Source organism: Drosophila grimshawi, unplaced genomic scaffold (genome assembly GCF_018153295.1).
Source record: "Drosophila grimshawi isolate 15287-2541.00 unplaced genomic scaffold, ASM1815329v1 contig_184, whole genome shotgun sequence".
In the NCBI taxonomy this organism is placed as follows: domain Eukaryota; kingdom Metazoa; phylum Arthropoda; class Insecta; order Diptera; family Drosophilidae; genus Drosophila; species Drosophila grimshawi.
In genome coordinates this window covers 732,301-754,954 of record NW_025062956.1, presented here as the reverse complement: position 1 = coordinate 754,954, position 22,654 = coordinate 732,301, and the positions used below count along the sequence as shown (strand labels likewise).

General features: G+C 42.2%; 6 protein-coding genes and 1 non-coding gene across 7 annotated transcripts; 3 read left to right on the top strand and 4 right to left on the bottom strand.

The window, feature by feature from the left end:
• Window positions 1–47: 47 nt before the first annotated feature.
• Window positions 48–8,610, bottom strand: LOC6559952 (pre-mRNA-processing-splicing factor 8). Its single transcript, XM_001987834.3, has 13 exons — window positions 7,972–8,610; window positions 7,689–7,904; window positions 7,415–7,627; window positions 7,232–7,357; window positions 6,507–6,926; window positions 6,219–6,436; window positions 5,108–6,159; window positions 4,833–5,025; window positions 4,023–4,596; window positions 3,810–3,960; window positions 3,566–3,742; window positions 3,215–3,506; window positions 48–3,146 (listed from the first exon to the last, which is right to left on the bottom strand). The coding sequence occupies exons 1-13, from the start codon at window positions 8,586–8,588 to the stop codon at window positions 202–204; spliced, it is 7,194 nt and encodes a 2,397-aa protein (XP_001987870.1). The 5' UTR covers window positions 8,589–8,610; the 3' UTR covers window positions 48–201.
• On the bottom strand, window positions 7,007–7,189 carry LOC116805149. Its single transcript, XR_004365062.1, has one exon.
• An 865-nt stretch (window positions 8,611–9,475) lies between the features above and the next one.
• On the top strand, window positions 9,476–10,339 carry LOC6559951 (pupal cuticle protein Edg-91). The gene is made up of 3 exons (XM_001987833.2): window positions 9,476–9,772; window positions 9,852–9,923; window positions 9,984–10,339. Exons 1-3 carry the CDS (start codon window positions 9,764–9,766, stop codon window positions 10,194–10,196), a joined length of 294 nt encoding a protein of 97 aa, XP_001987869.1. The 5' UTR covers window positions 9,476–9,763; the 3' UTR covers window positions 10,197–10,339.
• A 718-nt stretch (window positions 10,340–11,057) lies between these two features.
• On the bottom strand, window positions 11,058–11,765 carry LOC6559950 (histidine-rich glycoprotein). The gene is made up of 2 exons (XM_001987832.3): window positions 11,680–11,765; window positions 11,058–11,555 (listed from the first exon to the last, which is right to left on the bottom strand). The coding sequence occupies exons 1-2, from the start codon at window positions 11,689–11,691 to the stop codon at window positions 11,187–11,189; spliced, it is 381 nt and encodes a 126-aa protein (XP_001987868.1). The 5' UTR covers window positions 11,692–11,765; the 3' UTR covers window positions 11,058–11,186.
• Window positions 11,766–12,326: 561 nt separating this feature from the next.
• Window positions 12,327–16,334, bottom strand: LOC6559190 (ornithine decarboxylase antizyme). Its single transcript, XM_032734922.1, is given in 4 exon segments — window positions 12,327–13,725; window positions 13,809–13,860; window positions 13,862–14,027; window positions 16,264–16,334. Coding segments are annotated over 4 exon segments (801 nt in total). The 5' UTR covers window positions 16,320–16,334; the 3' UTR covers window positions 12,327–13,198.
• LOC6559949 (small nuclear ribonucleoprotein Sm D3) lies at window positions 14,480–15,250 on the top strand. The gene is made up of 2 exons (XM_001987831.2): window positions 14,480–14,894; window positions 14,967–15,250. The coding sequence occupies exons 1-2, from the start codon at window positions 14,576–14,578 to the stop codon at window positions 15,101–15,103; spliced, it is 456 nt and encodes a 151-aa protein (XP_001987867.1). The 5' UTR covers window positions 14,480–14,575; the 3' UTR covers window positions 15,104–15,250.
• Window positions 16,335–20,126: 3,792 nt separating the features above from the next.
• LOC6559189 (T-complex protein 1 subunit epsilon) lies at window positions 20,127–22,653 on the top strand. The gene is made up of 3 exons (XM_001987829.2): window positions 20,127–20,368; window positions 20,812–21,793; window positions 21,853–22,653. Exons 1-3 carry the CDS (start codon window positions 20,261–20,263, stop codon window positions 22,386–22,388), a joined length of 1,626 nt encoding a protein of 541 aa, XP_001987865.1. The 5' UTR covers window positions 20,127–20,260; the 3' UTR covers window positions 22,389–22,653.
• The last annotated feature ends 1 nt before the right edge of the window (window position 22,654 follows it).

The following is a 22,654-nucleotide window of genomic DNA, read 5'->3' as shown; positions in this document are numbered from 1 at the left end:
ATGGTAACTGCTGTTTAGTCCTAAAAAAAATGTTGGTAATTGAGAGCTTAAATTTGATTTTTGTTTTATTGTAATGAATCAGGATATCCAGGGTTATAAAAAATGGTTTGCACTTAGAAGGAAGAAGAATTAAAAGTGTCCTCAGGTTACATATCCGATTTTCTGTTGGTGACTAATCCGTCCTCCCGCAGTTGTTGTAAATTATGCATAAACATCCTCACGATCAGCGCCGGCGCCATCGCCGCCATCCTCGAGATTTGAGAAGAGCAGGAAATGCGATGTGCGATGCAGTTCGTGATAAAATTCCTTAGGATTGGCCAATTGCAGTTCGTATTTCATGTTCGGATCGTGCCGCACACCCATAAAGTTATAATTCCAACTGCTCTGCGCCGGCACCATAAAGAAGCCGAGGAACTTATTGGATAACAGCATCTGGACGCGCTCATAATGCGACGGCAGATAGCCTTTAGGATTGTTGCCCTTGTCGGTGTTCTTGGAGCCCCACTCGAAGCCAGATGGTGTCAGCTTGTAGGCAGTCAGGGAACACGAGCCGGGCGTAAACGAGCATGTGATGACAATTGTCTTTTCGCCATCCCAGTTGGAGTTCTCTTGCATAATCTTCGCGTGCGTCGTTATGTCCTGCGGCGACAATTGCGGCAATTCGTTCGGTTGCGTGTGTATCCAGCCCAGTGGCTCCATATCCTTGAGATACTGATGCGTGGGTAAAGCATTGGGCAAATTGATCGTCTGATGGGTGCCCCATTGTGGCGGCATCACAATGCAACGGATCTCCTTCACCTGCGGATTATCCGGCGGACTGACACCATACAAATACCCAGCGATCTGGGCGCGCAGATCAGATATGGTGACGAACTTCTTCAATATATTTTTGGGCAGAATGTATGTGTAGCCCGTCTCCTTGATGTCATCGGAGCTCACATAAATGTGATTCGTGCGTAGATGCAAATTAGTGGCGGAAATTGCACGGACGCGCCACTCCGTCTTGGAACTGAATGTTTGAGTCTCGTAGTTGGATGTTGTCGAGGTGATAATCTCGTCACCATGTTTGTTTGTTGTGCGCGTCGTTGTTGCCGTCAGTTGATTCTGTTCCTTGGTCTGCTTCTCGATTTCAGCGATTTGTTGACGCTGGGCGGATGGTGCACTAATCTCCATGCCGAGTATAATGTCACGGATCTCGGACTGTGTCAGCGAGGCAACATTCACATTGTTCTTCTTGCCATAATCGGCGAGAATGAGATCCTTCAGCTGCACCTCCACCTTGATCCATTCCTCGTCCGTTAACGTGGGCCAAATGTGATGTGCTTCCGTTATGGTCGTCTTGTCGGGCTTCAAGATGATCTTGGTGCGCTCAGTGTTGACATGCAGGGCACGCAGTATCAGAATGAGACGACTGAACGCTGTATACGAGGATATTGTCTTCAACCAGTCATCGTAGAGATTGAACAATACCATTTGTGGCTCGGTGGCCTTTAGAATAAGATCACCAAATTTCTCGACTTTGAGACATGCCTGGAAGGGCAACTGCAACTCCGAACCCTTGATGACAATATTGGGGAAATCAAGTAAATGCACTTCGAGTGGATCCAACATGCCCTTGCGCGTGACAATAATCTGCTTGGGCTGCTCCTCAACGGGCAGCGAGCGGATGAGAGCTGCTACCTCCTCAGCCGTCTTCCATTTGGCCAACTGGCCCAAACGCTTCTGGCCCGCCCACACCGACGTGTGAATAATCTTGAGGAAGAGCTGTCCGGTGCGTGGATTGAATATGAAGATGGCACCATTGATCGGCTTCGTTGTCAAATTGCCCTCAAAGGTCTTGTGAATGGTCACGCGATACACATTCGTATCGTCCACAAACCAAATGATCTGATTCGAGAACAATTCACCATAATTCTGAGAGCTCAGGTACGGCTCCGTTGGCTCCGAGGAGTATAGCTGCAGTGCTTTACGGATGCGCTCACGCAACACATAAAGCGCCGGATTGGCCTTCATAATCTTGGCCATGGCCTGTTGTATGAGCGTTTTACAGCCGGGGAACCAATTGCCATAGGCCGAGTGCAGATTGTAGGCCAAATCTATGGCAATTAGCACGCCCGTCGGCGATGGATAAATGGACATGTTATCCGTGGTGTAATCCAAGAACTTGGCTCTCGCATAACGCTCCACATCGTGCGAATCATAATCGCCCCAACGCAGTTGTATATCCAACCAATACTTCTGTGTGGTTGTATTGTCCATGGTATCCTTGGTGTCCGCCAGTAGCGACGGACGCGATACGTTCCACTTGTAGGCTGGGAAGAGCAGGATGTCCGCACAGGATGAGTTCATTTTGTATGACTTGCGGGGATGTATTGTCTCCTTTTGCACTGTCTCGATCTCGAGGGCGTCCAGTTCCTGATCAAACACCTGACATAAATCCATCACAATGGATTCGTGTATCTTTTGCCACAAGTGAGCACGAAAGATTTGAATCAACGAAATTTTCAGCGTGGGAATTTTGCCGTGCATGAAAATACCCGTTAAATCTAACTGCACCTGGAAACCCACATAGACGTTCGCGCGATTAATGGTCGGTGACCACCAGAGTGTAAAGCGACGATTGGGTATCTGGTTAAGACCGGAACGCTGAGCGTTTGTCAGCTTCTTGTACTTCATGGACTCCTCAAAGCCGGATGCCTTTTCCCAGAACAAACCCTCCCAGGTGGGGAAGTATGTGCCCTTGAAGAGTGTGTGCTCCAGAATACCCTCCACGCCACCCAGCGCCTGTATCATATCTGTGCGATAGTTATTCAGATTCCACAGTTTGCCATCGTGCCGCTGATGCGTCCACCAGAAGGGATTTTGCTTGAGCACCTGATACTGCTTGAACTCTGTACGTATGCGCCAGCCCTTGTCGTAGGCCAGCGTATGCCGATCCTTCTGGAAGAGCGTATTTATGCGCGGTATACCACGATCCCAGCTGTCTTCCAAATCCTCCAGGGTAAGCCGACGATTCTGTGCATTTGCCTCCTGACGCTTCAGCGCATACTCGGCCCAAACGCGCTGCGAGTCAATAAACTCACTCTCCCACGGCTGTATGTAGCGATACAGATTTGGTATAAGCTGATCCTCGTCATGCGACATACCTGAAAAGTAGAGGAAAGTTACTTGTTAGATAATATAGAAATATATAGAATATTATAGGAACACTAACCGGAGCGGAAATGCGTAATGCCAACATCGGTTTGCTTGGACCAGCGCAGATCGGATTGTGGAATCAGCACATGACCCATACTCAACATGCCCAGGCCGCCCAACTCTTTGGGCGTGTAGAACACAACGGGCGGAAAACGTGAAGGCATTTTGGAGTTCAAGCCAATCTTGATACGAGTCTGTATTTTGTTTTCGCACTTGACCAGCAGATCCAGCAGCTCCTGTGTGTTGACCACAGCCTCACGGAAATAGGTCATGAGGCCAATAAGCGCTGTATTCCATTTGTTGACAATCTATAAGCGAATCGAATATAAAATCATTTGTACATTGAAGTAATTAAATCTCTCTATACCTTTGTGAATGTCGTGGAACCGGAGGCCATCAAAATCTGTCGCACACGATTATGGAAACGTCCCAGTGACTCATCATCCACACGCAGGAAGCACTGAGCTGTGCGCTCCTTGGTTATTTCATTCTGCAAATTCCAGACGCCATCACGATGCGTGAACTCCTCGTTTTGGGTGCGACACTGCAAATATATGAAAAATACACAAAATACTAACTGAACTTGGTGAGCAATTTGAATTTAAAGGAACCTTTGGCAGTATGCGACACTCGAAGCCGCTCATATTAAAGAGAAGATTTGGATTATCCTTGGAATAGACCGAAACGAATGTGCTTTCCCAGCCAATGGTGGTCACCGAGCGGGGCAAACGATTCTTGATATCCCAGAAGACAGCACGACCACTGCAAGCAGAAGAAAATATAAACAAAAGAAGACATACCAATGATTATATTGATAAACGTACAGATTAACGTCATGCTTCATCAGACGCATGCGCGCATCGCGTGGCCAACACTTTTTGTTATTATAGCCCACAATGTTCTCATTGTTAGGATCCGGGTGCTCGGTGAGATAACGCTGGATCAGGTCTCGCGCCTCTTCAGCTGAGAACCTGAAGAACAAATGTATACGATCCACATAGCGACAGTAAAGACGTATGGGATGCGCTGTTTCTGTGCCGGCGTCCTGGAATGTTAGGAAATCGTTTGGTATCTGCGGTGGGCCAGCCATTTCGCTGGAGCGATGCAGGCCCAGGACCAACAGATCCAAAACAAGTCCGTAGTACTGCGTTATAAAGGAAGAGAACTGTAGACCGCGTATGATGCCATAGCTGTTGGTATGATTCATGTCCTTGTAGTTGATGACCACGTTATTCTTGGCTGTCATATAATCAGCAATGTTGTGATCGACAATCAAACGCAGCAGACGATTTAGCAAGGTCAAATCAATCTTCTCGTACAGCTTCTCAAAGCGCGACTCGAGCAACACATTGCATTCACCCTCACCCACATCCCAGACATCCTGCAGATTGTTGATGCCTGCAAAAGCATAGAACATTTAGCTGGCATTTTCACATGGCGATTTTTATAATTAATAATAGTGGAAACTTGTATATTAATATTGTTGCTTAGATGCGCCACCTTCGGCGTGAGGTTTGCAACAAGGGGATGGAATCAAGCTCATCACTTTGCCACAAATCACACGCCCAAAATGCACAGAAATACCACACTCGGAATTTAATATGCTTTAAAAGAAGAAACAAACGCTTTGTTACCTTGACACCACTTGTAGGCCAGCAATGGCGGTGGTTCCGTATCGCTGGGCTTAATCCATGGCGGAAAGAGGCGGCGCTTGTCTGCCTCATACCACAGATACTGATCTAAGTAAGCATCCGTAATCTTCTCCAGTGGCTCGACCTCGTACACAGGTATCAAATGACTATACAAGTCCATGAACTCAATGCCCACCTGGAAGAAAAATAAAACAAAAACAAAAACAAAAAAAAAACTCAAAAATTAAGCTTCAGCATTAATTTTAAACTGATCTTACCTCCTTGAAAGCGCGCTGTGTTAGCAGGTGACGCTTGATGCGGGAGAGTGCCTCATGGGGATTATCATAAGCCTGCTCAATCAGGCCGAGCTCCTCGCGCTGGCTTTGATTCAAACGTGACTTGACACTGTATGCCTCCTTGAGGCGCTCCAGAGCCAAAATCAACAGCTTGGTATCGTGCTTGTAGGAGAGGGGTGGAAAGGGGACTGGTGCAAAGCGGCGGGACTCCAGCCAATGCACCGTTGTGGTATATATGGCGACCGCCTCCTCGGGCGATATATACGGGCCATCCTTGAGGTAGTTATGTTGCCGTTCCTGCTCTGCCTTCAAATACAGACGTGTCAAACGGCCCAAATTCTTCTTGCACACAGTCTTGTCGACGGTGGCGCCACGGCGTATTCTCTCACGATTGTAGTGAGCCGTATTTGTCCACCAATCGGCCTTCATTTTGACATAGCGCAGAATCATGTTCTCAATGGGTATGGGCAGACCGGGCACCTTCCACGGTATATTGGCCTTCCAGCAGCGCCAAGCCTCAGACAGATGCTGGAGTATGGTGCGCGCCTTGTTCTGCTTGATGCCCTCGGGCATCATGTCGACAATATCGTGCATAACTGAGGCACGCAACTCCAAATCGAAATGTGATTCGACACGTTGCTTTGTCACCGTCTTCGCGACTCCCTTCGAATGACGACCCTCGAATTGACGCGACAACAGATTGCCGAGCCAACGCTCCAGCAGCGGTGTTATGCCACGCATAAAGAATAACCAAACACGCCAACCCGGTGCCCAGAAGCCACAACCAGGACCCTTACCCACTGGTCCCGTATTAAAGCGATAGTAGATCAGATGCTTCAGATCCTTGCACATGCGTATCTGTCGCATTAGCTTGTACTTGTAGCGATACATGCCTGTTAGCTGGCCAACGTGTGCAAAGATATACTGCAGGCCATCAGCCAGCTGAAAGGCGTCCACATTGTTGAGACGATACTGTACATGCGAATCGATGATTAGTTTGGTCAGGCGCAGAATCTCACGGCACAAATGAAAAGCTGCCAAAGGAAGCAGACATTAAGAATGGGATTAAATTAATGATTAAAAAGTCAATTACCATTGCCAAAACGTGACTTTTTACGCTCCTTGGTAGTCAGCGTCTTTACCGGCTTCAAGTTGAAATTGTAGTCCAAATGCAGATAGTTTAGATTCTTACGATGTATAAGCAAATTGAGCATGTTATAGCCCTGGCGACACACTTGTAGTCCAGCCTCAACCCAATCCAAGGTGGTTGTTTGAAAGAATTTAGTCGCCTTAAAGGAGCGGAACAAATATCTAGAAAAGAGAACAAAAAAACATATCAATAATAGAAATTAAGAAGTCATGGTGTAATTAGTTAACCTACCGCTTCTTTTGTGGCTTCGGCTTGCGATGCTTCAGGGCATTGAGCACATAGTATTTGAGCAGCTTCTGATAGCTGACGCGCACCTTGACCGGATGACCAGGTGGACAATGCTCCTTGTACCAGCATTTAACCAGCGGCACATCGATAGCGCGACGTGAACGTCCCGAGCGCATATTAAACGGACGCGGTGCCCACAACAGCGCAATGCCATTGGCTGTATTATCCGTATAGAGCGGTGTGTCCTGCAAGAAGGGCTGCACATCATCGGGCAGCGAAAAGTCCTCATCATCATCGGGCAATGGCTCTTGGATTTTAGAATTGGCATTGCGATGTGAAATGGGATTGATAAGTGGATCAAAGTAGAAGGCCGGTAAGTCCGGATCTTCGGTTTTGATGTAGACCACATTGGGCGTATGGTACCTAAAGAGAGAGAAAGACAGAGAATAAATACAAGTGAAAGGTACATTTAATAGTCACTCCCTGTTGATCATAAGAACTATGCTTGTATGCAACTATCAGCAGTCGCGATTTAGTCTAGAAAATCGTAACGAACATTCACATTGCACTTCCCAAAAGGAAACAATCGCTAAATTGGTAGTAAGTTGGGCGTTTGGTGTGCTCTAACAGGGCATAAAGTGTTTGCCAGCAGGCAACTTCAACTGGAAACTCTACTGCCATGTACATGTCTATATACATATTGATATATATAAAAATTAATTTCTTACCAGCTTAGATGCACAAAATGTGGCATATTGTTGTACAGATATGGAAACGCAATACGATACTCGGTGCGAATGGGCTGTCTTATAATAACCTTGTTTATATCATTGAACTCGTTCCAGTCCTCGTCACTGAAAAGCAAGCAATTATCAAAATAGTCGCTTTAATTATATATTGCATTAGTTTACCCAACATTGTGATCCTTGATCAGCGGCTCAAACTTTGGGCCACCTGGTATGGCCATGTTAAGCGCCTTAGCGGTAAAGAAACTCTTTGGATCAAACAAATAAAAGAAGTTATTGTCGACCAGGTCAGTCAGCAGCTGGTTGGCCAGGCGATAAAGGGTTGCCAGCTGTGGCAGAGATAGATTCCACTTGCGGTACGTGGAGCCGTTCACAAACCTATGGAAGATTATATCAGTTGGGAGTTAGATATATATATTGGTATATCATAATTACTTACGGCGTGTCGACTAAGGGTCTATGATCATAGAACCATTTGTAGACGGCATTATCTTCATCGTTATCTAGCTCAATTTGTATGGCCTCCAGCGGTTCGACATCTAAAACGTTGTCCGCATAGTCCAACGGCGGCTCCTCATCGTCAAAGGGCGGGAAACGCATTCGTTTAAAGTGACGACGATCGCGCTTCTCACGACGCATCATAATCCACATGGTGCTGCAAAATGTTGACCCATATTTTGCTTAAATTATATTTATATATATGGAAACGAAATTAAACTTACCCCCACTGAGCAATGTAAACTGGCTCAATGACCCAGGGTATCTCATTGACAAAGGTAATGGCACCCGTAATATGATACAGGACCTGCACATCCCTGATCTGTTCCCACGGCATGGGCATATTCTCGAGCAGCTTCAGCACAGCATGCGGCATGTATTTGAGTGCACCCAGGTAAACTCGCTTATCGTGACGATACTTGCGAGAGGTCATATCACCATGATCCCGAATAATTTTACGTATATGCTCCGGCGGCATGTCCTCCTTCTGTGTGTCAATAAAGCCAAATTTGCGTTTCTCTGCGAATCGCTTCGACTGCAGTTGCTGCCACTTCATCGCCTTCTCCTGCAGCTTGTCCTCGGTGAGAATGTCGGGTTTGGGTGTGGGTATTTGACCCAGCTGTGGCTGCGGCACGCCCACTGCCGGCACCGGAATGCCATTGGCGTGGCCCGCAGACGGCAAAGGTGCGCCCGGCGGAGGGATTTGCTGTATCTGGTTAGCCATCTGCTGCTGGGCATGCAGCTGAGCATGCTGTGCATGGGCCGCCGCGTACGCCTGCTGCTGGGCTATCAGTTGGGCGGCCCAGGCGTTGGGCGGAATCATATACGGCGGTATAGACATCGCTCAATCACATGGGACACTGCTAATCGATAAATACGAATACGTATAAAAACAAAGCACACACACGTTTCATTAACGGCGAGGAGAAAGAAGCAGAGACAGACGTCGGTTTTGTCGCCGCATTTTGCAATTTTCACCACATCTATTTTTACGCAAAGAACAAATTCTATGCGAACATTTCACGCTTTACGTTGAAGTGAAGGCATATTTGAGTTATATACATACCTATTCGACAAATTTAAATAACTTTTTGCAATTTTTAACAATTTTCCGGCTTTTCTTGCAAAACGTTTAAGATGCGGCAGACATTTTTTTGAGATGACCGATAATTTTCCAACATAACATCGACTAGCTATATGCGATAGGCCAATTCGGTAATTTTAAAAACATATCGATATAAATATCGATGTAAGCGTTAAACAAATTTCACTTTGAATAATTTTCAAATATCATAAACAAAAATTAAGAAAAAAAAAACCCCAGCCCGTTCTTATTGTAATAATGAAATCAATAAGCTGGTCAGCAATTGCACAGCACATTTGTGTATTTGTTTGCCGTACTCTTTAGTAACATTTGTCAAATAGTGCGTCAGCATATTTACTCACTGATGAATTTGTGGAATTTCAAATTTTGCATGGAATACATGTTTTGATGTTGCACTACATTACTGATTGATTATATATGGATTTTAGATTCTGAAATAATGCTTTCTGTGTGTAAGATCCGATTCTTATGCATGAATATACATATAATCTAAGTACACAAGGGCGTACCCAGCTTATGTGAAAGTGGGGAGTGCTAAATAAATATATATTTATTTAATATGTATTTTCTATTTTCGTATTTGTTTTTGGTTTTATTTTTAATAATGTGGAGGGATGTGTGTGACAGTATTCCAATTTAAATCAGGGATACCCTTTCCACTGCGTACGCCCTTGTTCGTGCATATACAATTCTCTCGCGGCTAACGACTTATCCAGGCTAATGTTTGGCAAATCAATGATCATATGCAAAATCAATCTGCGGCTTATTTTGCGCACTATAAAAGATCTTGGCCAGGTTGCTCAGAATCACAGTTCATCAACAACAGAGCTTTCAAGCAGACTCAAAATAGGCGAAAGGCGTTAATTCGTTAGAAATATACATATTGCGAGATTTTACATACAATATTAACCATGCCAAAAGTAAGAAGTCAACATCAACAAATATAGTCAGCTAAGATTGTTCAATTAATCATCTAAATTTACTGTGTTCTACTTCCAGTTCTTGATAGTCTGTCTTTGTCTGACTGCGCTGATTTTTTTGCTGTCCCCAACTAAGGCGGCTCCTGGAGAGGTAATTAATTGAATATATGTACTTTTTCACAAATTGAATTCACTTTTACTTGTCTTAAAGACCTTGGTGACCAAAGCTTCGGAAGATGACCTGTCCACAGCAGATACTATTGGGATTGGGTACTACTCTCCATCGTATTACAGTCCATATTATGGAGGCGGAGGCTATGGCGGATATGGATATGGCGGATATGGTGGATATGGATATCGCTATGGTGGCTACCGAGGTTACGGACGCTCCTATCGTCGCCACATTTATCCTGTCTGGGGTTGATCAAATGTGGAAAACCAAGCAATATAACCGTTTACAGTATCTTATAAACGTACATATATGTACAAGTCTAGTACGTTTCCCTTATACATGAGTACTAACAACCAAATATTTAAATATATTATATCAAGCAAGATACAAATATATATATGTATATATATATATATATATATATATATATATATATATATATATATATATGTATATTACTTTATTTATTTGTGGATTGGCTTGCGCTCTAAATATGAAATGATTAATAAATTGTAAAATACGTATTGCGTTTTATTGCTTCTCTATGTGTATTTTTCTTTTCAATTAAAAATGTATTTAGCACATTTGCAAGGCGCACATTTGACTATAGTATATTGTACCCACATGCTTCTCCTTTCACCCGGCTACTGGGCCATCTCTCAAAACAAGTTCAGTCAGCTTTTTAGACATACTGACGTCATATGCTTTTGACCCCGCAATATTTAACACCACTCACAAAAGATAATCTTTATTATTTATAAATTGCTGCTCTGTTTGAGCTGTACTCGGTTTGTTTGTAAAACCGGATCGTCAGACACTTAAGCGCTTCCGAAGAAGTTGAAATAATAATATTTGTAGCTTGACGCCGGCAACGTAAACTTAACAAAGGGAAATGTGGCCAAAAAAGAGCATTAGCTGAAAGTATTTGGCAATAGCGAATAAGTAATTCAGGCCTGAACCCGAAGCCCCCCAAGATTTACGACACACACAAGTTGAGACAATTATGTGAAGATCATAAGTTCAAACATTGTTGGACATTAAAAAAAGAGTATGTTTTCGTCAAAAATAAAAAGATTACAAGCTGGTTGATTTCATAAAAAAAAAGTGCAAAGGTTTCTCTTTGTTTTTACTTTAATGTGGCAACGAAATTTGTCTTTCGCACTAAAAAAATTAAGTTGCGTTTGATTACAGCCATTGCTTAAAAGGTGAAATGCTGAAAAGTATTGCTATAGAGACGCCTCTCTAATGGTGCTTGCGACCATGTCCGTGAGCCTTGTGCGCTTGCCTCTTGTGATGGGATGCTTTCTGCTGCGGAAGATGCTCTTTCTTCGCAGACTTTGGACTCAGTGGCGTCTTGTGGCGCCTGTCGTTTCTATGCGATTTGGAGTGGTGTGGCACGACTGGAACTTTGACGCGTCCATGCTTCACCTGCTCCTTGTTGTTTTCCGGCAATTGGTGATGCCTGGACTTGTCCGTCAGATGGCCACTATGCTGATGCTGACCCACATGCTGGGAATGCTGGCGCTTGTGGTGCGAATGTTGACGTTGACTGTCCTCAATATGCTGCGTTGCCAGCACAACGGCAATCAGGATGGTTGCAATGATAAACAACTGAAAAAATAGATCAAAGCAATACATATATTTGGAAATTCTAATAGTTGGATTGATGCAACACTGGTCGTTATCTAAGCGGATAAGATAACAACAATATCGTGCCCATTCCTCACACACTTACCGCCTTCAACATGATATATTCCTCTCTCTGTATTCGGTTGTGCCTTACAAAAAAAGTTCGTTGTGTAAACGCGTACGTCCAAAAGTCGACTGCTTTCGGAAACTCTTCCGTTGCTGTTTATAGCGTTATATTTTATATGACCAGCAACTCCAGCCCCTATATAATACATACAGATATACACACACATGCTTACGTTGTATGTATATACGCGTCGGTGTTCGGTTTTTTTATCGCCCATAAAGAGTGGAAAACAAAGCACACGCTTTATGTATTTTCTACTAGTCATTCACAACAGATGTGTACGATTAAAAAAGGCACAGATCAAGTGTCCATATGACGATCGAGTTGAATTGTTCCTGGTAGCACCAGCCATCTCATAACTGAGAAACCTACAAATTATGTGACGTTGATTGGAGTATCTCAGATAATATTGCCAGATAATTTCCACAATTTGCGCATAGTTCTCAAGCAGAAAGTTCAAATTTTAAATTAATTCCATTTTGCTTTTCACTCAGGTGTCCAATTATTTTTAAACTCATATATGATCAACGTCAATAATTAGCAAACTTATCTCTGATAGTACGTAGCCGGTTATTTACAGAAGGAAATCACCAGTCAAAGTGAGGAATACGTCAATAATATTATTGAATCATTAATTTTATTGCATATAGTTCAAAATATTACAAAATAATGAAAATAAAATATTAAATATCGATTTTTTGCTGATGTGTTCTTTTAATCTATTGATTTCAAGATTTATTTATTAGTTTGAATATATATGTATACGTTTATATATGTATGTGTTTGCTTGATAAACGTGGTAGTTTATTAAATATATATAAATATGTATGTTCCACTTTCGAATGCTTCATTCCTTCATTTTCATCGAAAATAAGTATACAAAAATTGAATATATATATATATATAGAAAACATTTTTTTTTATATAAAATACGTGTGGGATTTATGAAAATATTGAATTAATGAAATTATTGAATAAACAAGAATATTGGTTTTTGAAAACAAAAATGATGACAATAGAAAAAAATATAGAAGACATAAATAAATTGTAATGCAATTCACAAATAAACTTAAAACTAATACATTTTTTTTTTCGTAGTTTTAGTATTTTTTTTTTTACGTATTTTTTTTTTTTTTTTTTTTTTTGATTATATTTTGTGTAATAATATACGACAAGTTGAAGCTTGCTCTTAACGTGGCGAATTAATGTTGTTAATTCAATCGGATATTGATAGAATAACCACAAAAGAAAATGATCGCGTTGACAAAGTTTGAAACGAGTTGCTTAGATTTGAATTTTCATTGAACACATCGGGGTCAATATGTCAGCTTGTGTAGATATTGTGGTGGTGTACTACTCAGATGGGTAATATTTATGTTCGCAAACACTTTAGTTATTATTGATTATTGTAGATAAGTTTGAATAAGTAAATTGTTTCGGTTATGTGTAACTAAACATCGTCTGATGCAAAACTGTTGCCAACACGTTGTCCCAATTTCTACTCCTCGATGGTGTAGAGGAAATAGTAGTTCTCGTTATCGTTGACGGCTGCTGGTGGTGCCTTCGGCGACTTTCTTGATAACGGCTCGAAGCCCATGAAAAGGAATGCCTCAATTAAACGAGCACACTCCGGCTGATCCTTACTCATTACCATGACGATGCCGTCCACCTCTAACTTATCCTCGGCAAATTCCAAAAGCGAGATGAAGGTCTCCTTGGAGCCGGCTGGGGGTAAGTCAGTGGGAAAGGCGACATATAGAATGTTGTTGGTCGGGTTCAAAATCGACATCCAATTGGTTGACAGGTCTTCAGTGACGTGCAATTTGATAGAAATATGCACTGGTTGGTCATGCAGCAGGATCTGGCGCAACACCTCCTGGCAGTCATCCTCTGAGCACAACGAATGAATGTCATGCGACTCCGAGTCAGAGCATTCCGACGACGAAGATGAGGATGACGAAGCCCGAGAGCTGGCCTCGAACAAGCTGCCGCCAGCCGAATCGACCGAAGACTTGCGGCTGTAGCCTGTCAAATCGATGAAAAAACAAAACAAAAACCATAGGCAGTGTATAAAAAGGAAATTGCAATTTGATGGTTCGGTTATTTACCCGTTAAGAGCGATGCCCTATCGTGATCTGTTCTGTGGTGGACAGGGACATCAGGACCACCACAGAGGCCCTACGCCGAGAGAGATGCGGTAAGATTCAGTCGACATGTTCGTGGCGCAAGACGAAGTCGAGATGGTGCGAAGCTTGCTATCGGAACATCCAGCTACTCCGCTATCATTATAGTCTCTTCTAACGAAGGTACTACTAAACATTGGGTCGCTGCGAATGATACAAAACATGTGCAGAAATAACGATATTAGTTATCAATTTAATATTTCCATAGTATGGCCTCTCGATTTTGTAGTTGTATTTGGAGTTTATACAAATTTACCAATTCATTTTTAAGTTAATTGGTGGCAAGACTCTGAAGCAGCTTTACGGCGCAATAGCTTATGGAAAACTGACATGCAGACCGATAACACTTTAACGCTTATCGGCAAAGACGAATCAACTTAACAATTCCACATCTTTATAACGCATACGTGTTTTTCAAATGTTTATTTTATTTTAAGATAAGATGCCCGCTATCTACAATAAAAACCAGTTGGCGCCGATAACAACGATAACATTTGTCGCGCAACTATGCGGCTGAAATACAACCCTACATGCAAGCAGACTTATTCACCACAGCATGGCGGCGCGGGCAGCTGTCACACATACACACATACTCACTTGTGAACGTTTGCCCAAAGAAAGAACAGCGAAAATTTACAGCGTCCGAAAAATACGCGAAAGCTATCAAATATTTGTAAAGATATACCTCAAAGATGTCGATTGGTGTACCTATTAAAGTTTTACACGAGGCCGAGGGCCACATAATCACTTGCGAGACAATTACCGGCGAAGTCTACCGCGGCAAGCTCATTGAGGCTGAGGACAACATGAATTGCCAAATGACACAAATCACGGTCACCTATCGGGACGGGCGAACAGCCAACCTGGAGAATGTCTACATACGCGGATCCAAGATACGTTTCCTCATACTGCCCGACATGCTAAAGAACGCACCGATGTTTAAAAAGCAGACCGGCAAAGGCCTTGGTGGTACAGCGGGACGCGGCAAAGCGGCGATACTTCGAGCACAGGGTGACTCATGCGCAATGCCATTTTGTCTCATTGCTTTTTTTTACTAGAGCGTCTGTTTTTCTTTGTTTGCAGCACGCGGTCGGGGCAGAGGAACTGGTCCTCCTGGCGGCGGTCGAGGCGGCGGTGGACCACCAGGTGCACCCGGTGGTGGCGGACGCGGCGCTTGGCAAGGCGGTCCCACAGGCGGACGTGGACGCGGCGGCTTGTAAAATATAATGCGGAAGTGCAGCACATTCGACTATACATAATTTAAGGGAAAATTAATCTTAGCGGGCGGGTCGCAAACAAACCATGTTGAAGTCTTATAATTGTCAAAAGAAAACAAAACAATGGAACCAGAAACTTGAATTTCAAAACGTGACTTTTTTTGTGTTTTCCATTTTACCTAGAGAAGAAGCCAGCACCAAAATTATTTGGGACAATCAACTAAACATATATATATTATAAATATCGTCGCTTTTCGAATATTATACAAAGAGAGCAATTCCATGACAGTATTACAATCGGTATATAACTTGACTGTCGACGGATAGCTCTCTTCATTTCGCTATTCGTAATTTGTTGTGAAACTTAAAAGCCGCAAAGCTTTGAAAGGACAACAGACAATTTATTTCAGACAGAGGACAAGGTCAATTTGTTAGTTGTTCGGGCAACGTCGAATATCATACAAAGAGAGCAATTCCATGACAGTATTAAAATTTATACTGGACTGTCGACGGACAGCTCTCTTTATTCACTTATTCGCTTTTCATAATTTCTCTCGTTCTGATTCAGTGGGGTTAATCAACATTTAATTGGGGGACAGACAACAGGACACATCACATCACGAACAGTTACCAAAAAAAAGAATGTATTTGTAGGCTAATGTTTGCCGGGCCGGCACAAAAATATATATGAATTTTTTATATTGATGCCAATTGAACAACAAACTGCGCACTTGGCAACGCATTTCAAATTGAGCGAGCAACAAAAGGCATATTTTCTAGTACCCAAAAAGCGAGAAAAGAGAGCAGTGCTGACACGGTTTTTTTAAAGCTTTTTTCACTTCAAATCCAGCTTCTTTTTTGCGGGAAAAATTGTAAGAACAGCAGGCAGTGGGATCTTTTTACATATAGATTTAATTTAGCACTTTTTACATAACATTGTCATCGCTTTTTTTTTTACTTTTTACTTATCAAAGGCTATTCTGGAGAGCATCCTCCAATGCATGTTAACTAAATGAGTGCAATTCAACAGCAGAAGCCTCCATTCACAATTAATCGAAAGCACGTGCATATGATGTGTGCAAGGCAAGTGTAATTAAATGGGTTTCTATTGGGCGAATTGAGTATCGAAAGGAACATTTAATACATTGTTGTTAATCACCTACCCGAGCCGATCCATTGAGTTGACGGAGTCAGGCCGCGGCTGCTGTTGCTGTTGCATGATTATGTTTTAAATATATATGTATATATATTTATATTTATATTTACGATTTACGAGTTACGTATGTAGTATATGTGTATATCACAGTTACGTTGTATGTGTAATATATGCCTTGTGTGTCTCTTTTGTGTTAATTACGTTATCACAGTTTTGTTTACGATTCGAACAATGTTCTAGAAGTTTTACATCGAAAAGGCTTCCGAAAGGTATTCGCGTCCCTCTCTCACTCTCCCTATCTTGTTTGCTTTTACAACGTAAGGTAAAGTTAAAAAAAAAAGACCCGTGTGTTTTTGTGCTTGTTATTTGCGTTTGTTTTCCCGTTTGCCGAAGCGAGCGAAGCGTTGAGCGCTTGTCTGCCAACTGAAGGCATCCCAATAGCGGTGGCATCATTTATTTCAAAAAGATTTAGTTGATGTCCCACACACAAGCACACACATTCACATATATATATTTATATGTATATATATATTTGTTAATCGGCCTGTGCGCGTGTGTCTGTAGTATAGATACAATAGATAGATATACTACCGCATTGGTGGGGTTATATGTGGCCGAATCGGAAGAAACAAACAGTCAAACAAACAAACAGGTACAGTTTAACTGTTGAAGAAAAACCGCCTTTGGGCATGTATTTAGAAATCTAGTTTCCAAGGTTTAGCATTGGCCCCACAATTTGTCCCAGTCCGGGTCCGATATTCTTGGCTAGCGAAAGAGCAAAAACAAACACCAGTTGTGGGGGAAAGAAGCAAAATCAACTAATTACATTTGCATTGCTGATGCCGCTTTGTGTCCACCACACCCTTCGAATATATCTATGCAAATATTATGCGGTCTTTGCTTTCTTTCTCTGCCCTCTCTCTATGCGATTATTTGTTTATGATGATAAATTTCATGAAATGACAAAAATTCATTACTTTTACATAAATAAATAAGGAGATAAATGCGGTTTTGCCGTGTTCAAAACGAATTAATTATTATATTGCTCAGCACGTGAACTGTTGAAAGCAAACAATTTAAGTGCCTATAAATAGCTTAAAACAAAAACACAAGAAAACAAGCGATAACGATAATACGAATGCATCGTTAATCGATGTGTGGGCCTGCTTACGTGATGTGCTGTCTAGCCGTAAGAAATGTATAAATGGATGTGTGTGTGCGTGCGTATGTGCAAAACAAAAACATATGCAAATGTGGGCAACAAAGTGGAAGATAATTTCTTTGGAAATACAGTTATTATAATATGTGCCCACAATATGTACGTGAATCAGCGCACGCATTTTATGTAAATCAATCACATAATCATTCAAATACTCAGCAGTATCACGTGACATGGACTAATACATAGTGGTTACCATAACTTATTTGTTTTGCACCTTGCTACGGCAGTATAACGTAAAAAGTCTAAAACAAAGAAATGAGCTTTAAGCGTTTTTAGCATATAATTAAGATAACACATGAGACAGATAAGGAAACGATTGTGGTATTAGCTGTGTACGTAAATGGGTCGCTGGTTGGTAAACACATCAAAATGGTATGTGGCAATTGCTGCATAAAGCTGTCTGCAAACAAACATGCTTAATTGTTGTTAGACAGATCTCCATTCACCTCAAAGCAAGTATGTCTCGCAATAAACAGCACTATAACACACACACATATGCAAACAGAAGTTGAGAGATTTATGGCAAAGCGAGTCATAAAATAAACTAATCATTTCCATTTTTTTTGTCTTTATAGCGATAAGATGGCTGACAGCTTTAAGATGTTGACTATTATAAGATAAGACATGAAATGATAACGTCCTAAGTGGCAGCACTACAGATATAATGCAGCCACTTTAATGACCTTCTGATTCAGCATTTCTGACTTGATACTTTTAGTGGAAACTTCTTTCTTCCGTTCTTCTTGATTCAGTCGATTGACCCAATATTGAGCGCTGTTCTGGCAATTCACTCACACACACAAACACTCATGCACATATATGTACATATGTATGCTTGCCACTTGCCGAGTTGCATGGCGAGTGGAATTTTCCATTGTTTGTAAATACATCAAGTGTCTGTTTATGTATGTGTGTACGTATATTTGTGTTGTTATTTGGTGCGTGTGAGTGTGTATGTTGATTTTGACGTAATGAAAGCGCGCGGAGCCATCAAGCGACAAAATTGCAGCTTATAGTAACCGGATGATAAACAAAAAACAAAATGGGCAAATAGAAGTGACGCAGTAAGCAAACCGCAATTCCAATTAGTTCTTATTATAAATGCCTCATCCATTGCAAGTGGAAAAGTCGTTTGGGTCGAAACAATTTCTGTTGTTTATTTTGGCAGCGAGATAAGAGTCAAAGTTGTGTTCGTTGGAAACAGAAAAAAAAACTCAGATAAGAGCAGGAACGAACGAATATAGTCACAATGTTTACCGCGTAATAACTGTAATTGCTAACGAAAGCTCCATTTGTTTGCTCTCAGCCTAAAAAGATTCAAGTAACACATCTGACAACAACACAGCCTCATTGCGCGAACAGTGTTGTCAGGCAGTTTACGGCATAATAAATTACAGTACTTGACAAGAGAGCGAACAAACAGTTGTTCAAGTAAACACCGAATAAAACAACACAATTGACGCTCTTTCTCTCTCTCACACACACACTCACATACGTCAAGTCATCTGTACATATGTATATTAAATTTAGAAGGGTATTGAAACGGTTAATGCGTGTTTGTGTGTGTGTGCGGAGCGTTGCCAGATTTCTGTGGCAAAGCATATCACAACAGCAGTTTGTTTTTTGCACAATTAAGCAATAAAGCTTTAATTGAAACGCGCATGAACAGCTAATAAATATTTATCAGTATTCCTTTTTCGCATATTTTTTCTCTCCATATCAGGGCTACCACGGGGTGACAGCCACATACATATATATATGAGGTGAACAAGATGGCTGCTACGAAGAGAAAAACAAAAGTAAAATACACATAAGTCAAATAAACGGCATTTCAAAATGCACATATAAATACAATATTTTATGAAATCAGGGTATTTACTTTACCTACAGATCGTTTTTTTTTTCTTCACATAATCCAATTTCTTTGTTTGATTATATGTACTTTCGCACACACACACACACACATGCACATACATGTGTATGTAAGTATGCATGTATATATGATTTCATATATATGGCGTTCAGGCTAAATTCTTCAGTTATATTACCAACACCGATCCGAAATTAGTTAACATATTACACTTAAAACTATTGCACTATTATAGAAAATTTGCCATGATTTTATTGGCAACCAACAACAAACTACATAATTAATTTGCCACCAATTGGATTTGGTCCGATTGGCTACGGTACCCGTGCACTATTTTCCATTTCCTCTTTATTTTTCACTACAAAATCGATTTTTGCTTTTTTTTTAGCATGGCTCCTTGGTACCATTACTTACAGTTTATTATTCATGTTTGATGGCATTTTTACACTTAATGGTTGCAACTTAACGCACAAAGAAAACAAAAATTGGGTCTTCGTTGAACAAAAAATCTGCTCTGACTTAACGAGAAGCGTTTGAGAATCCTGCACTTGTGATCCGATTGGTTCGACTGCTAAATTGTTTGTGAAGTAAACGGAATCCGAAGCAATAGACGAAACCAACAACCTGGCACACGCACATCGATTGTTTTCAGTGACACGATATATACGATGAATACTAGAAGGTTATTTGTTTTTTTTTTTTTCTCATAGGCAACCAATATGTGAAGCAGCTGTGAATATTTCTACCGGGAACTTATTTATTTTGTTATCGATATTGCCCTGATATTGTAGTCGATAACGATTGCAGAGTTAGTACAGCGTTGCCTGCCAATTTTGTGCATTTCAATTTGGCGAAAATAAAATTAAATCTGTGAAATACGGCAAAATCCGCTATCCTTTCAACTAAATAACCATGAGCGCCTTTCCAGGAACGTTCGCGTTCGACGAATATGGTCGGCCTTTCATTATTCTGCGAGATCAGGATCAGCAAAAGCGCATCACAGGCACAGATGCCATTAAGGTAAATGAAACTTGTGATTTAAAATGCTTTATATTATGGGTAATGATATCCTGATAGTTTTAATGTGTTGTTCAAAGTCGTCCAAAAATGTTTCAGCTAAAATATAGTTGGTAGACTCTGAAAACAATGACGCATAATTTGCCGAATGTTCCAGGTGTTCTTTGCTGCCGGCTTTTAACGCATTAAAAATACACTTTGCAAATGCGTCTTGTACAAATGTCATTTTAAAATTGATAATAAATGCAGTTTGCTAAACAAACGCCTTTAAATTCAATGTAAAATATATGAATGAAATTATTTGGAATACTCTCTGTGACGTCACTTTTGTTTTTGAGGTTAAAACGCCGCACAGATGTTCGATGTTTCACACACAGACGCTTGAGTCACGCGCAGAAAAAGTAATCTATTTTGTATCGAATGTTTATTATGTTGGTATGTTTTAGACGCACATTATGGCGGCACGGCAGATTGCCTCAACGTTGAAGACATCGCTAGGACCCAAGGGTCTGGACAAGATTATGGTCAGTGCCGATGGCGATGTGACGGTGACTAACGATGGCGCCACCATCATGAAACTGATGGAGGTGGAGCATGAGATTGCCAAGCTGATGGTGCAACTGTCGCAGTCGCAGGACGATGAAATTGGCGATGGCACCACCGGCGTCGTTGTCCTCGCTGGCGCTCTGCTCGAGCAGGCGGAGGGTTTGATCGATCGCGGCATTCATCCCATTCGCATTGCTGATGGCTTCGAGCTGGCCGCACAGTGTGCCATTAAGCAGCTGGATTCGATTGCTCAACCGTTCCCCGTCGATCCGAAGAACAAGGAGCCGTTGATTCAGATTGCTATGACGACGCTGGGCAGTAAGATTGTGAATAAATGCCATCGTCAGATGGCTGAAATGGCCGTCGATGCGGTGCTCAATGTGGCCGACATTGAGAAGAAAGATGTAAACTTTGAGCTGATCAAAATTGAGACGAAAGTTGGCGGACGCATGGAGGATTCCATGCTGGTTAAGGGCGTCATTGTCGACAAGACCTTGAGTCACTCGCAAATGCCCAAGGAGCTGAAAAATGTAAAGCTGGCCATTCTCACCTGCCCCTTCGAGCCACCGAAGCCAAAGACCAAGCATAAGCTGGATGTCACCTCGGCGGAGGATTACCGTGCACTACGCGAATACGAGCAGGAGAAATTCACCCAAATGGTCAAGCAGGTGAAGGATGCGGGCGCAACTCTCGCCATATGCCAGTGGGGCTTCGATGATGAGGCTAATCATCTACTGCTGCAGCAGGATTTGCCTGCAGTGCGTTGGGTTGGTGGTCCGGAGATTGAACTGATTGCAATTGCCACCGGTGGTCGGATTGTGCCTCGTTTCGAGGAGTTAACACCCGAGAAACTGGGCACAGCCGGCCTCGTCCGTGAGATGGGTAAGTTACCAGATGCGAGTTGACTCCCCTAGCTAAAAATATCGCTTTCCTCTTTGCAGCCTTTGGCACGTCTAAGGATAAAATGCTGGTCATCGAGGAGTGCAAAAACTCCAAGGCTGTCACAATCTTTTTGCGCGGCGGCAATGCCATGATCATTGCGGAGGCCAAGCGTTCTATCCACGATGCCATCTGTGTTGTGCGCTCCCTGGTGAAGGATTCGCGTATTGTTTATGGTGGTGGTGCTGCCGAGATCAGCTGCTCTCTGGCTGTGGCCAAGGAGGCCGATCAGCTCTCCACGCTGGAACAGTATGCATTCCGTGCCTTTGCCGTCGCTCTGGAGAGCATTCCCCTTGCGCTGGCGGAGAATAGCGGTCTGCATCCAATTGAGACGCTGTCGGAGCTGAAGGCCAGCCAAGTGACGGAGAAGAAACCAAGCCTGGGCGTCGATTGCATGCTTACCGGCGATTCGGACATGAAGAGTCACAATGTTGTCGAGTCGCTGCACTCGAAAAAGCAACAGATTCTCTTATCCACCCAGCTCGTCAAGATGATACTCAAGATCGACGATGTGCGCTCCAAGAATCTTGGCATGTAAATCATGGCACAGCCAAGCACACACACTTATATACCCAAACACAAACATCAGCAACGCATCCACATCCACACACACACACGTGCATAACTTTTCGCTCCTGCTCTGCGCTCCTTTCATGCATATATCTTAACATATTTGTGTATCTCTGTATTAACTGTTTACTTTTATTAATCAACACAATTCTTTGGAAAAGAAACAAAATCAACTGCAACAGTAACCAAGCGGAACAATTGCGTTCAAATAAAATACAACTTACTAAATACAAT